Below are 15765 nucleotides of genomic sequence, written 5' to 3'. Positions count from 1 at the left end.
TGTGAAGCGTTACTGTTATCGTATGACTGGGAATATTCACAACAAACACAGAGTGGGCATGACCTTCATGTTCCTGTGCAGTTCGGTCCTGAGTCTGTTCACTACACATGAGCTGATCAGCACGAGACCTTCACCGTGCCAGGTAAGTTGTTACAGAAGGTTTTTATTCCCCCTGCTTTCCCATTTGTATTTCATGAAAAATACATCAGTTATAAAATGTCTGGAATAGATCCTGAGCTACATATGGAAGTGAACTGCTTGCCAGTGCCGGATGCTACCGTAACGTGTACGTCACCATGCCTTTCTCAGTTGGTGAGTAGTAGTTTGCAAAGTTTGGGTGAGCATGGAGTGATTTTACCAGACATGAGTGAGATGCTCTGTAAAAGCAGTCGTATGGTGTTTGAGGTTTGTCTTTGTATCTGGCTCTACAGTCAAATACACCTCCTACCAAGCTGTTGTTTCCTACTCTGCACATAAAACTTCCATCCACTTTGCTTGAATTTTGGTTTTTGCTATGAAGGGCCTTACAGATATGAGATGTGATTGCCCAGAGAGGGCAGGCAGATAACCTCAGTTGTAGAGTTACATTTTTCAGTGTTAGCTTTCTGGGTTTGCCCTTTTAAGATATGACAGTTGTATATAAGTGGAAGTAATTTAGCCCTGGAGGGGTGAAATTCTTTTTTAAGCTCTTCATGTAATCTTAGTTTGTTATTGCAAAACGATCTCTAACCAGGAGCAACTGGGTCGAATCTGATGCTGAATTATAAATAACCAGAAATCCTGGGGCACTCTTCCGCAGTGCTGGAGTGGTTGCCAGATGCAATTGGTGTCAGATGTATGTCTAACTTGAATTTTGCCTGCATTTCACCTACAGGTATCATAGACAGGGGGGCAGCTGCAGAGGTGTTCTGCAGACTGTCCTGCAAGGGGATGGTCACCAATATCATGATATTGGTGTAGATGATCTGACATGGTGGTACCCTACAAAATTAGTGGCTGTACAAGTAGAAAGTAGAAGACAGCCTCTGACTAGAAGAAGTAAAAGGCTGGAACTGGAAAGAGAGAAGTGCAATGATTGCCTCTGGCTGTTTGGCAGTTCAAAAACCCCTGAGGAGTGATTTAGCTCTGCAGACACTTTAAATACAAATTCACTCCCTCTCCAGTAAATCCTTCTGTTTCACTGCTTGCATGAAGTGCTGAGACCATCTTTTTGCATACCAGCCTGAGATCACTACAGACAGCTAAATATTGGAGTACATGCACTGTTCAATGGGAGCATCATGACTGCAAAATGACACAAATGATACAATTTTTGTACCAGGAAAGTGGTGAGATCTGAATCTCTTCAGTTACCCAGAGCTGGGTCATCAGAAACTAGCAAAGGGCAGGACTGGGAATATCAACCAAGCTGTCTTCTCCCACTCTCCCTGGAGTATGGACTGAGTTGTGTGAGGGTATAGAATGTGTGGACAGGTCAGGTGCAATGGACCAGATCTTCATCATATATGCATACATATCTCTTATCAGTGGTCAGAAAGAGGAGTTTTTCCTGTAAAGATGTAAGTTGGAGCTTATGTTGTAAGAGTTGGGGAAGAAAAGGAAGTTGCAGTGTTTTTCTGGCTCCTTTGGGTACGGCAACTTCTGATGAAAACATATGGTTCTATCTAGTTTTGTTTTGTGGGCAGCTGAAGCAGACTTTATCTATCTAGCAATGAGGAGAAATATCTCGTTCTTTGTCAGGAAAGAAATATTTCCAGCCAGATAGCTTGAGCTACCTTTAAATGATTTGGTTGAGTAATTTAGCAGCATCAAAGAGTTTAACACGGGCTACAAGGTGACAAATCAAACAAGATAAACAAATTCCTTATAACAAGCCACCTATGAGTAATTCTTTTGTGCTAATCTTATTGACCAAATGGAATGTCTCTCCTCTGCAGGAGAGAGACTCTGTCCTCATAGCTGAGTATGTCAGAGGACAAGGCCAGGTGGACAGTGCATAGAAACAGAGAGAAGAAAGACAATCATTTTCCAGGGACTGCACAAAGCTCACAGCATACTCTTTGTGCATTATCAAGACTCTCAAATTGTATGTTTTTAGGTAAAATGAGTCTAGAAAGACTATAGCAGATGAAGAAAAGTGTAGGCAACTATATAGAGATGGTTATGTATGGATCTATGGCTTCAAGCAGATTTCTACATGGCCTTTGCTGCACCTCATTTCTACTGCTTGTTTCTTTATGACGATTTTTTTTTTTCGTTTTTAAGTACCAGTCTCAGGTCTAACTCAAACCTGAGCTAAGCAGACAGAAGTGCATGGAACACTGCCCTGTGTTTTTTTGGGTTTTTTTTCTGATATCCCATCAGATGTAAGTGACTGACTCTGCCTGATTTCAGTGGCATAAGCACATAGAAAAAAGAGTGAAGATGCATTCAGTGCTTGCAGCAATGCAGCCTGAGGTCTTCTCAGCCCAAGGGTCTTACATCAAGCAGCCATTAAACAACACAGCACTGCAAATCTATATCCCTCTCATCCTTCCCACCTCTCCATCCTGTACAAAATTCATCCGTATTCCTACTCTAAATTACCCAGAGGTGCACTGTTACCAGACATGGACAGACTTTCAGCCAGGTACAGCTCATAAGCACTTCACTAAAGAGCCAGCTGGGATAAGGGAGGGAACTGCTGTGGGTGTATTGTTCCAGTCCCATCATTTCCCAAAACACTGAACGAAATAATAACTTGTTTATAATGATGCATGACATCACAGCTACATAGCAGAACTTGAGAAACAGCTTTGAACCCTGTGACCTTCTTTCAAGTGAGAATGTCTCTAGGGAGGCCGTGGCATGCAGGAAGCCCTATCCTTCTAGTTCTCCAGAAAAAAATAACTTTTTTCCAGAATTAAAAAATTGGTGGACCACTTCCACTTGCCACATTTGAACCTGGCCTATTTCTTTTCTCAGAGAGCTGATGGCTCTAGCTTAAAGCTGAAGAAACCTCTCTTGCCACAAAGTGACAGGAGTTATACACCAATCAGATAGGTTTTTGGCACTTGTCCAGGCACTTGAACCATTCTACAATAAGCTACAGGCGGAAAAAAAAATCAAATGGTGTCACAGACCTTCACATAGCATACTTATTTTCTCCATTCACCTCTACACACCCTGCTTAAAAGCAACTAGTTCACAACTGTGCTTTTGATACACTGCCACAGTACCACAGCACAAATTCATTTGTCCTAAATTGCAACCAATCCCACCTTAGTATGATGATGTTCTAGGTATGCTAACTATTTGAATTTCACGTGTTTCTAAGCAATAGAAAGTGTTTGCTAACTAGTTACATCTTGCGTTTTCCTATTGTACAACGTAGTAAAATCAAAAGCAATCTTAAGTTGAGAGACAAAAAGAAAAAAAGAAAAAGCCAAAACAAATGAGAATATCTATGTTAGAGATGTAATCCAGTGTACCTTTTTACCCCATCCTCCCCCTAGGCAACCTCTTCTTAAAGAGAAAGGAATAAAGTCTTCAACATCAATGTGGATGGTATGTCTGTGGGACTAAAAAGTCTCAGGACTGTGCCCTGCTGATGACTTAAGATGCTCTGCATACAAAACACCATGCTTGGAAGTTAAAAGCCTTGCTCTGCTGGCCCAAAAAGGGAAGTATTTTTACAGTCTTGCTAAAAACAACCTTTGATCAGCTGTACAAACGTAGACAGTGTTGTGTTTAGTGTCCCAGATGGTCCCAGACGTTGGCATAAGCAATGACAATGATATTCATTTCTTTGCATGAGACTCACCACACGTATCCCATGTGAGTCCAATTTTTCAGCTGCCTGCTGATGAGAAGTGAAATGCACTCAGAGAAAAGCTGTTCTTGAGGCCCATAGGATCCCAAATCCTGTGGAAAAAGTCACAATGGGGAGAATTAGCTGTACGATCACTTCCGGCTACTATCTAATTTTATCTGTGTATCACTGATACCGAACGTCATTCTTGATATCATGAAAACCTTCGACAAATAGGACTAAAAATAAAAAGCAAGAGCTTGGAGTTGGCACAAACTGTGTGACATGGACTCCAATTTGTATAGCAGGAACAATAATCACTCTGAGACGTGCCCAAGCCCTCGGGCATCCCACGGGATTTCAGTCACTTGTTTACAAGGTGTTTTGATTCGCAGCTGTTTGGCCACCGTGGCATTTCAAGAGGGGGCGGTTCGAAAGGAAGTTGTTACTTTGGAGGTCGGGATTGGGAAATGGGTATTGAAAAATCACACAAGAAAACAGGCGAATGCCGTCTTTGTTCTTCCCCCTTCACATGTGAATGACGTCAGTGCTGGAGAAAGGAGCTCCAGGAACAGATTCAGAGAGTGGTGCACTGGGAGAATAAGCAGGGAACAGGTACAACCCTGAAGCCAAGCCCTAACCTACCACATACCAGTGCCCCATGTCTGACTTGGGGGGACTGAGCTCTCAGGGTAAGAAGGGAGCCACACAAGCCCATTGGTTTTTTGTCTTTTCAGTTTGCAAGCTTGCCAGCAAATACTGTGATACTGTGATATGGACATCCCTAAGAACTAGGCTAAAAGACACTGCCAGCTCACTTCAAACCAGCCACAAACAGGCCAGCAGCTGAAATGGATTTGGTCACTGGCTTAAAGTGATTTAGCAATCAGACAGCTCTTTACACCGTTCCTGGACTCCTGACCTGGACAGTTCCTCTTTCAGAGCTGCATTAAGCTAATGCCCACTTTCTTCTGGGCCCTCTTGGGATAATGGATTCAGATATGCAGAAAGAATGTAAAAATCCATTTGTTATCTGGGATGAGTGATTTGCACAATTTTTCCTGTGTTTGTTTAGCAGCGTGGACAGCAAGAAGCCTGCTAAGTTGTAACCAGCTGAGGAAAAGAAAGCAAGAAGGAGGAGAAAACAGCTTGGCTGTTTTACAACTATGCTCACTGAGCTGCGCACATTTTTTGGCTTAGTTAGCTGTTCGCCTGTTTTTTTGTGGGTAACCAGGAAGGACTGGTGGAGTTTTTCCCAGGCTCTACAGTGTTATTCTCATTTCCAGCATTTGGTTTTTACGTGCATTAGTTGACAGTAACTCATATAAAAATACAGTACCAACATAGGATATTTACTTGACAAACATTTTGCCTGCTGCCTCTCTCTTCTGCTCTGACATTTTCCTGTGATGACTTAGTTGAAGTGCCATGCACACATGAGGAAGCATCGCCCCTGCTGCCTCTGGATACCAGTCCTTGCCTGTCCCATGTGTGCCAGCAACCTGACCACACTTTCTTTGCAAAGAGCAACAACCTCCTCAGCTCCTGGAAGCAACTGAGGACTCACCATAGAATATAAAGCATAAAAAATGGAAAAGAAAATCAGTTAGCCTAGAACATGACCAATTGTTGTTTTTCTAGCTGAAAAAGGAAAAAAAAAAAAAAAGATGGTATGTTTGATTCTGAGTGACACTGATCAGTTTGGCACCAGCAGCTTCTCCACTGGAGACATGAGTGACTTCTTTTTAAGCAAGTGTCAAAATGATCTAGGCTGGCATTACAGTTCATCACACTTCTTGCTTTCTGTAGGCAAAGTTGAAGGAAAAATTTGCATTTTCCTTGCACACGCCATCAAAGATCCTCACATACTTGACTTAACCTAGCCCACAAAGGAAATCTGTATCTGGTGGGGTCAGAAATCCTGACTCTGTCCTTTCCTCTAGCCAGCACATCTCTTCCCCAGGGTTAGCTACGACTACTGCCACCAGGGACATGTTACACTGTCACCCTCTCACATACGTACCCATTTTAGGCTCCCTGTTTTTCACCCATAGCTATGGGAAACTGCAGAACAGGCTGCTAGAAAGGAAGCTGGAGATTGCTGAAGTCTATTCTAATCCACGGTGTCTATATTTATGCAGCCCTTGTCATAGCAGAGCAGAGAAAATGTCACTGGAACAGTTTTATTTTTGCCAGCAGGCAAGAGGTTTAGAAAGAGGCAGTACAACCTCTATTGGATGGTGTGTTTGTACAAATGTTTAACTTGCTATTTCTCTTGAAAACCATCTTCAATGTTGATTTACATTCCTGGCAGTGAAGTCAGGAGGTTGGCAATTCCGCTCCGCTTCGGTCTGCGCTCCGACTGAGGCACTAACGTTATGTTATTATGAACGTTATGTTATTATGAACGTCACATGTTATTATCTGAACGTCTGCAAGTTCGTGCTCTGATATTCACGGGCAGGCGATGCAATCATTTGATTTGTATCAGAGGGCCGAATAGTAAGGATTGAAATGTTGCATGAGGAAGAGGTGCGTTTGGAACTGATTGACTGGAAGCAGTGAACATCAGTGTGACGGTGCTGTGGGTGACACCGCTTTCCTTACGACTCTCCGTGGACTCAGCCTCTTGTTCTCCAGCCACAGAACATCAAGTTAACCACACACCATCGCACCTTCCACGTCGTTTTCCAAGCTGACACGTTTATCACCCTGCTAACTGCTACGTGTGCAAGGACTCAGTTCTGTGTTAGCAGCCTAAGCGGCAGGGAACAGCTCCTCCGTTGGCGGAAGGGAGCTGAGCCTCCCCGCTCTGCGCTTTTACGCGGGCTCCCCTCAGCCCTCTCAGCCCTCCCGCGCGGCCCGGAAGCACTTCCGCTCTGCCGGCCGGAAGTGGCAGGGCGGGGCTCGGCGGGGCGGCCGGGCTGCGGCGTGATGTTCCTCACGGCGGCGGCTCGTGAGTGGCGCGGGGCGGGGCGGGGAGCGGCGGCGGGCGAGAGCCGGGGCGGGTTCGAGCGAGCTCCGGTGCGGGTGTGGGCTGTTAGCGACCTGACCTTCCTAGCCCCACGGCGGGACTGTGGCTCCCAGCGGGCCTTGTGCCGCCTGCTCCCGGCGTGCCCTGCGTCGCGCTGCCGTGGAGGGTGCGAGGTCCGGCTGTTGCTCAGCTCGGCTGGGTGAAGGCCGCCGTAATGGGCGCTGCATGTGTCAAACACACACATATAGAGGTAGCATGGTGAAGGAGAAGGCGGGCAGCTGGGAGTAGGCAGCTGTTCTGCTTATTTTACTTCCATGACAGCAGATCTGTCGGTAGTGCGTCCGTGCAGCTATCACAGAGGCAGGCAGTGGCCAACTCTGGTGTCTGTGTGTTTCGTTTAAAGGAAATGAGATACAGTAATAACCGTTTTCATTCTTTCCCCTCCCTCTTCTTCATGCTGTGAAATGACAGTGGCCAAGAGCAAATCTAAGTAAGTGACGTTTTATTCACCATCCGATAATTTCCACTACTGCTCTGTCAGGTGACTTTGCAAAATATTGCAGCTGTCTGGAATCTTTCAATGCATGTGAGAGAATTGCAGTCCCTCAGTCTAGCTGTACCCTTCCTGTCCTTCAGCATGTGTGCCTTTCTCCCAGGGGAGTACAGAGTGGTGTGGAAGAAAGCCACTTAGGTTCTGAAATTGCAGCAGAGGTAGGTTTTGTTCTATGGGCTGTCACTGTGATCTGAGCATGCAGGGGTACCACACCTCTGTGCTTTATGGAGAAACTCTTAAGTCACTGCATAGCTTTTCTCTTACTGACCTTTGACACTTATTCAGCTGAGGGTGAGCTGAAGTGTAGCATGGATCTTCATGTTGGTATGCTGGACTTGGGGCAGATGCTCTGAGCCTCTCCCAGGCTGGATCACAGAAGGTTTCCCCACTGTAGTGCATTCATATGTTGGTTTGTGAGCAGTAGGCAGAGCAGTCAGCATTCTGGGCATCTTATTTGCTCTGTGTTTCAGCTCAGGGGAGATGTTAGTGGGATCTGGGAGAATATTAATGGTAGCCCTTTGGCCTGTACAGAAAGCTGATGGGTTGGACGGGAAGGAATGTATACTTCCTGCACATCAGTGGTTTGTGCTGTAGGTGCAAGGAGACAAGATCACATGGAGAAAATGACTTGAATCCAAAACACTACTTAACAAAAACTTAGCTCAACACATCCAAGGGAATAAACTGACAAGTTTGTAGCAGCACATTCTTGCCTTATACTCTGAAGATACATTATGTGCATGTATACAGTATCACATAGCCTGAGATACTATAATATGTTAAATTTTTGGGTTTTTTTTTATTTTGTTTTGATTTTTTTAAGAATCAACCCCAAAAGAGCCACTTGCCATGTTCAGAGAGATTCTTCTGTTACAGAATTTCTGTGCAATTTTGTTTGAAACTGGGATTTCCAAATACGTGATAGGAAAGAGTAGTTTGGCATCTTTGCTTTCAACACAGAAACAAACACAGCAAGGCAGAATGTTTCCTTGAGGTGTAAAATGGTATTACTAGTGGGTTTGCTTGTCCCATTCTTTGTGTGGCCTTCATACACATAAGGAACATTTTGTCTCTTTGCAGTACTTACACTTCCATGCTCCCTTTTTTTATCCCCACATTGGCATTCCACTATTGTTTTCTGCTCATGGTCCTAGTTACTACCCTTCCTTGGGTATTAAGTCTTATGAAATGAGGTGAACTGTTCAGGAAGGACTTGGCCCAAAATGTGTGGTTCAAAAGAGTTTCAGCATGTGGTCATACTGATACCAGTGATTCCCTCAGAAAGGGGAAACTCTGCACACAAGCTTTGAGGAAGTGGGTGAGGTAGAAGGGAAGGAGTCTGTGTGGTTAATGGGGCTGCACATCGTACTTTCAGTGGTGTGCAGGAGAGGGCAGTCACTGGGGATGATCCCAAAGTGATGCTCGGTCAGTTGGTCTGAGGGAATCCTCTGGATTTCTGTTATTTTTAAATCACAGTAAATTAAATTGCAAAGATAGAAAGGGATAGCTCAGGACAGGGCACTGGTGAAGGCTGCACGAGTGAGGAAGGATGGGTGTCTCTCCAAGGTTAATTTCAACAGAACATTTGGTATTGGAAGCAGAAAGGTCCAGGGAAGTGAACTGAGTGCCTGTGCACAGAGATATATTCATCCCTTTACTGCAGTGAAAACATAATTTACGGACTGGTTAAAGGCTTTGACCTTACTTTTTGAAGTGGAGAAGATGCCCTTTATTTCTGGGAAGTCTTGCAGGTCATGGAATGCTGCCAGGGTGAGGTCCTGGGACTGCTTTCTCAGCACCCTCTACACTGCTCCCAGGGGCGTGGTGGCTGTTGCCAGCCTGCTCCCTGCTTTCTGTAGGGAAAAGGGCTCCTGGTGGCTGGGCTGACATCAAGTCCTGCACCTCGGGAGGGACAGAGGGTGCCAGGGGGCTCTGCTTCTCCTTTTTGTGTGCCTCTTGTTCCATTCTATCTCCTCGGTTCCTCTCTGCATGTGGAAGTGATAGTTTGAGGTATGGTGTTATCCACAGTGTATCATCATCCTTCCTTTCTTGCCCATCTCATTTAAGATGTAGTGACTCAACTGCATGTTTATTTCTTTATTTTTCTTTCCTTTCTGTTGTTTTTTTTTCTCCTCTTTCCACTCGCTCCCTGCCCTGTTTGATGGAGGGGTTACTACACTCCGGTCAGAACAACTCAGGAGCTCTGTAGTTAAACTTGATGGTAGAATTTAAGGTTCATAGGGTGGTGGTTTTGGATTTTTTTTCTCTGTTGCAGTAAATTTAGCATATGGTTTTAAAGCTCCCATATAAAATACACATTAAGTTGGAATGAAATATCTTAGTGTGGGATTGACCGAGCCAGATCAATTATCCTAAGAGCATTGTCATGACGGTGCCATGAGAGACATGTGAGGGGGGAAAGAGGGAAGGCAGTGCTGTGTGCTGTGCATTGACATAGAGATACTCCCTGTGACTTTAGATACATCCTGGTGAGGATGAAGAGTGCAGCAGAGACTGGCTACTGTTTCAATGTCAAGAGACTGCGACTGCAGGAGAAGCTGGTCCTGCTGAGATACGATCCCATCGGTGAGTGTCTGAGGTAGCAGTCAGCCTGCTTTGTGTTAACAGCTCTGATTGTGTGGGGTGAAAGGTTTGACTGTAGCAGGATTTTTCCAATCTAAGCAGAATGTGTCATAGCACGTTGGATACTCACATGACTGTACAGTTGCTGTTCTTCGTGACATTCCAGTGGGAAGTAAACGTTATTCTCATTTTACACATTGTGGCACTGAAACAAAGTCATGAGTTGCCCAGCACATCAGAGTCTTTGACAGCCATGCCACATGTCAGTGGCAAAACAAAGTGACAGAGGAGTTCTTTCATTTTGTTTCTTTGTGTGGTTTGCTAGGCAGTTACCTCTTAACACACAGCGTGCTCCAATAGAAGTGTTCTGTTCAGCTGCCCTGGGTACTCCAGACAATGAATATTGACCATTGCTTCCAAAATGGACTCTTTCTTTTAAAGAAATAAGCACAAGTTCTTCCCCCTCCACAAATGATATCACTCTGCAGATGATGATTTGTGGGTTCTGTTGTGTTGCTCTGGTCCTTGTGGATGTTGTTGGTTTAAGAAGCTGATGTGGCAGGGGTTAGAACACTCGCCAACAAGCCTTTCCCTCACCAGGTTTTTGAAAGGTGACAGAGCTCAAGCTTCTAGGGGAGCAAGCAGTCTGCAGCTAACATTAAAGAGTCATTTGGGTAATCTGGGAAACTAAACCTGACGAGGCTAGAAACGGCATGGGAAAGTTCATGCAAAAAAAGGGTTGATTGGAATCTGGAATAAAAATTGTATTGAGTTTCTCTAAGTAAGTGATGCAATTATGGCCAGTAGTTATGTGGTTCAGGCTTAGGGTTTTTTTAATATAATTTTACATTTTTGTTAGATGATGAACCTTGTCATACCCAGATCTAACAGTCCAGGAGCTTAATGGCAAGTGAGACAGACTGAGGGGGAAGCAGTATGCACTCATCCAAATGCTCGTGCTGATGGAGGTTGTGGCTTTCCTTCTGAATTTCACCCGCAAGGGGTTATTCCTTGAATAAGAAAACTTCAAGTTAGCATTCCCTTTACTACTTCTGAACATTGTGCAAAGTGAACCTCCGGAAACTTTGCAACTTGCAGGAACTGTGAAAAGATTGGAGAGCTCAGGCAAAGCAGTGCTTGTTTTACAGAACATGTAGTAGGTTGTCGGAGCAAGAAATTGGAAGTCATTAAGAAAAAAAAGCTCTGCTCTTTGTAGTAGAACACAAGTGAGAAATTGATGTGAGAAAGTGCTTGCATGTGTGAAGGGAAGCAAATTCGAGTCTAGATAGCAGCTCACATCAGGAATATGTTAGGAAGCATTTTCACTTGGCACGCGTTATCACCTTATGTTTTGCTCTTCTCAGGAACCTGGGACCCCCACGGGATGAAGCTTTTTAGTGAAGTAGTGGCAGTAGTGCCCAAGTTTCACTACCTCATAACTGCAACAACAGAACGTGTTACTGAGTTGGAGTATTTCTTAAAGCGAAACTTTTAGGCGGAAGAAGTGATGCTGTTACTGGGTGGATTGTCCTTGTGTTGCTTTCAAAGGAATGAATATAATCAAGTGTAATCAGAACGGTGCTGCTTTTCAAACGGCACTGTAGAGCTTTGTTTGGATTCTTTCAGTTGTGCATCAGCTGTGCTTAATGTGTATGAACTGACTTTGCTAAGGTCCACATCAGGTGTTGGAGGCAGGCTCCAACTTTTTTTCCCTTCGCTTTTCAGTCGATCTGAGAGCATGACTAGATGCAGCTTGTCATCTGTTTGGGCTCTGAAGCTGCAGAGTAGTAGAAAGCAGTGAAGAACCTATTTTTGTCCCTACATCAAACAGCTGTGACTCAGAATAGTCACACAGGGCAGCTGGTGAATGTTTGCAGCCACTTAAATCCCGATACTTATTTTCACAGAGGTAAAACGGACCTCTTGGGAGCTAAAAATTACATGTGGTAAAGGAAAAGCACTACTAAACTTCTTCAAGAGTTGGTTAACAGCAGCACTGTGCCAGTCACAGTTCATTTAAGCAGCAAAGCCAGCCAGGAGAAAGGGATGTAGGCTTGTTGAATTGGATCTTAACACTTCAGGGTTCTTAATAGATTCTTTTTTTCCCTGTAGCGAAACAACGCGTCCTCTTCACAGAGAAGAGAAAAATCCGCTCTCTCTGAACAATGAGTGGACTTGATTTATGCAGGAGGAGAGGATGGTTCGGGGGGAGGACGGGGTGAATGCTGATTCAGAAATCCTGCAACATGGGCTGAAAAGAGAGGAAATGAACTGGGATCACCGTCTCCTGTGATTTGAAGGCCATTGTGAAGAAAACAATGTAGAGAGAGAAAATTATTAATGTCTGAACATAGATCATCAGAGTAACATTTATTTATCTTTTGAGTTATTTTTACAGTGCTCAATTAAAAAAAAATCAAATGGCAGATCCCATTGTCTGTGTTTTCCATTGTGAAAGAGGCTGTAATCTTCAAAGGAACTATTGTTTTATAAGGCAATAAAAATTAACATTTTCCACAGCAGGAATTCAATAGCAGGATTGCAAGTTTTTCTAACCTACCAGCCACAGATTCAACAGTAGTGACCACGAACTGGTGTCGTTCCTTGGAGGAGTAGTGCTGCACCAGCTCCTCCCTAGGCTAGGAAGCAGTGGGATGGGATAGGGTGTGTATTTGGATAAGCTGTGAGCAGGGCTAATAGGTCAGTACTACTCCAAGTCAGGTAAGTAGGCCGGAGTTTTAACTCCGGGTTTTTGTCAACCATGAAGAAAGCAGATTGTCGCATCAGTCCTTTGCTTTGTTCCCTGACAGATTCTGTTGGAGGGTCTTCTCCTTTAGCTATCTCAAGTAGGTTTTACAGCAGTATGGCTAGGGACGTGTATCAGAGTTGGGCTCAGTAGCATTCTCATTCCCCTTCCGCTGCGAGGGACCCGCTACGTGCTGCAGCTCCCATCCAGGGCACGCAGGAAGGGGTGTTGGAGCTCCGTACACGGAGCTCTGTGATGAGCTGCAGGCTGGGGAAGAGCCAGCCCCCAAACGCTCAGAGAGCCGGGTGCTGATGAACACTGACCTCGTTGTTTGCAGCTGAGAACCGAAGTCAGAATCTCAGAGCTTCATTTGCTGGCATCAGCAAGGTCTGGAGAAAATCAAGTCTAAATGTACCCTGTACCCTCTTGATACATTGCTGTGGACTTCGTATACATTCTGTGCAGTATAGAAGTTGTATGGGATGGCAGTAGCCCAGGACTGATGTGTGGGGCTGGACAGACCTCCTGTGCTGTGTTTGAAGGATAACCACCCCTGCTTCATCTTTACTATTGCAGAACAGGAACTAATACGATTTCTCAAATAAGCAGAGACTTTCCTGGTCTTTCCAGTCAGCAGAGGGGAACGTCTGTGCAGTCAGGAGAATAATGCTGTCCGGGATAAGATAAGATCAGTACACTGAGCTAGACAATATCAATTAGAAAAGGTCCTGAGGCAAGTCCTTCCGGTAAGGATATGAAGATTGTGTCCCTGATGCCTGGACGCTCACTGATGCAATGTAGTTAGACTTCCTGACCATTTCCTCCACGGGCAAGTCGGGATAGTAAGCCAGGTAGAAGGCAAGTGCTCCCACAAAACTGTCTCCAGCTCCCTAGAATAAAACAACAAACAAGTTAAGTGTACTCACACAGGGAAACAATCCAAACACGCTTACTGGAAAGACCAGAGTTGTAGCACTGACTGCAGGGGTCAGGAAACTGTACAAGAGTTGAGTTCAATTCACTTTTCTGTGCATAGGAAACTCTTCAATTCTGAACTAATACCACAATAACCCAACATTTTTATCGAGGTACACACTATAATATGACTTAAAGAAAGGAAAGACAAGCGTGCTACAGCTCAGCAAATGTGCTGCTATAAACACTGCTTTTGAAACTTCCTGTTGTTGGAATGTTGATTCTGATTTCTCAACCTGAATGTTTCATCAAAGCTATTCTTCTCTTATTTAACTTCTGTTCTTCATAAATGCCAGTGGTAGGGGAGACAGAGAAAAGGAGGGAAAAAAAAAAGCCATGTGGCTTGTGGTGTCTGTCAGTTTCCTAGTTGCAGTACGGTATAATTTGATGCCTCCAGACTTTATCTGTTTCTCATTAAGGAGATCCCACTCACAAAGGTCTGTACTGTGTCTTACCGTGTAAACCAATCTTATTCCTGGGGTGCGCTTTGCCACCTGTGCTGAGTCACCCTGGGCTCTGGCAGCTCTTCAGCTGCCTGTCTCCAGGTCTCTGAGAGCTGCTGCTCCTCCTGCTCCGACCAACAGGGAATGACAACTGTTTGCCTCCTGGATGCCTTTTAACAATATGTCTTGTTTTGTTCTGTTACGTTGTGAACAACTGGCAAAATGAATCACTTATCACTGAAGTGTCGTTCCAGTGTCCCTCCCTCCGCCTGAAGCTGCACTGATCTCTGAAGCCACACTGATAACAGTTGGTGGTGGTATGAAGCTGGTCTCAGGTCCCTTTACTTAAATCATGCTTTTATCTCAGCAGAGTGCTGTTGCACTGTATGCACTGGTGGCATCTTATTTGAGAACCAGCATAAGGACTGTCTCCCTTGGGGGTTTGCTGCTGTAATTCTAATAAACCCTTCTGAGGACACAGAGGGCGCAGGAGTCATGGGACAAGAGCAAAGGGCCTGGAAAATAGGCAATTAAGACAGCTATGCAAAACTTCTAACTGGAAATTACGGATAGGAAGTGATTTTCCAATTTACAGTTCTAGTGGTTCTCACTATGAAGCACATACTTAGCATGGAATCAACTGCATGTAATATCTTTCTGCCCCAAAATACCATTTCTGCAGTTGTGTCAGAAGCAGCTGATGGGGCAGAGCAGCACAGCAGTGGCAGGGGAGCCCCGGTGTAGGTGAGCACAGGTACGGGGTGCCCACGCCTGTGCCGTGCCATTCTCTGCTTGCCCGTGCCTGTGCAGCACTTGTCTGTGGTGCTCCAGCCAGGAACTCCCTGCTTAACTCCCTCCCAGCCTGCATTTTGCCCTCGCCTTTGCAGTGGGGCATAGTGCAGGGTGCTGCCTGGCAAGGCGCACCTTGGTAACTGAAGTTAGCTGCAGCATGCAGCTGTGGCAGCAGCTGTTTCAACAGTCCTGTATTGCAGAGCAGACCGGGGGGCAGGGAGGGTTTTTATCAAGGCCTGCGAGGCCTTTGTCTCTGCCCTGCTTCCCACAGCGCTCCCACAATGTCAGGTGGAGCAGGAGCAGGTGACTGCTAGTTAAGCATTGCCAATATCTTTTGTCTGATACATAATGCAGAAATCTCTGGCCCATCCCAGAGTTTATAATCTAATCAGAAGACGATTAATTATTAAAGCTATTTTGGCACCGCTGTTACAGACTGAAGCAGTATTTCTACAAGCAGATCTGTTAGGCTGCAGTGCCCGCAGGAAGCCCTTGTCATTGGTACATTGATCAGTTCATGGATCAGTTGGGAATGCAAGTGGCCAGATATTATTTTAGTGAGGAGCAATCAGAATATCTGATATCAAACAGCATAAGCTATACGGGGCAGTGGCACATGATGTCTTTCTGATCATTTTTGTTAGAGGAGATAACAAGACAGCAGCCCCCAAAAGAATAATTGCAAGAATAGTGATTTTGAAAGTGACCACTGAGATGCATTTATTCCCCCCACCGACAAAACACAAACACGGGATCTGTAATGTTTTACGTTCCTCAGTATTCGTATTCCAGGAATCCTAATACGTTGCAGACTTGGAGATAGTCCTCATATCCCTGAGTGCCCAGAGTGAATTAATTCCATAATTATAAAAATATAACTTACTCAACCTTTGTGTAAAGCATGGGATG

At 44.9% G+C, this 15765-nt stretch overlaps 2 protein-coding genes across 3 annotated transcripts in view; one reads left to right on the top strand and one right to left on the bottom strand.

Moving 5' to 3' along the window:
- The first annotated feature begins 6670 nt into the window (after positions 1-6670).
- On the top strand, positions 6671-12558 carry MRPL33 (mitochondrial ribosomal protein L33). Its single transcript, XM_065755150.1, has 4 exons — positions 6671-6746; positions 7236-7254; positions 9797-9903; positions 12013-12558. Exons 1-4 carry the CDS (start codon positions 6725-6727, stop codon positions 12060-12062), a joined length of 198 nt encoding a protein of 65 aa, XP_065611222.1. The 5' UTR covers positions 6671-6724; the 3' UTR covers positions 12063-12558.
- Positions 12559-13036: 478 nt separating this feature from the next.
- Positions 13037-15765, bottom strand: part of RBKS (ribokinase) — a 65530-nt gene continuing 62801 nt past the window's right edge. For both annotated transcript variants that reach the window (XM_065755127.1, XM_065755137.1), the window contains one exon: positions 13037-13536. In XM_065755127.1, the coding sequence (XP_065611199.1) occupies positions 13363-13536 (174 nt within the window). In that variant the 3' untranslated portion in view covers positions 13037-13362. The remainder of the gene's footprint in view (positions 13537-15765) is intronic.

This window comes from Cyrtonyx montezumae, unplaced genomic scaffold (genome assembly GCF_038088225.1).
Source record: "Cyrtonyx montezumae isolate F1298 unplaced genomic scaffold, pur_monq_1.0 scaffold_0, whole genome shotgun sequence".
NCBI classification, from domain to species: Eukaryota; Metazoa; Chordata; class Aves; order Galliformes; family Odontophoridae; genus Cyrtonyx; species Cyrtonyx montezumae.
This window is presented reverse-complemented; position numbering and strand designations above follow the sequence as displayed.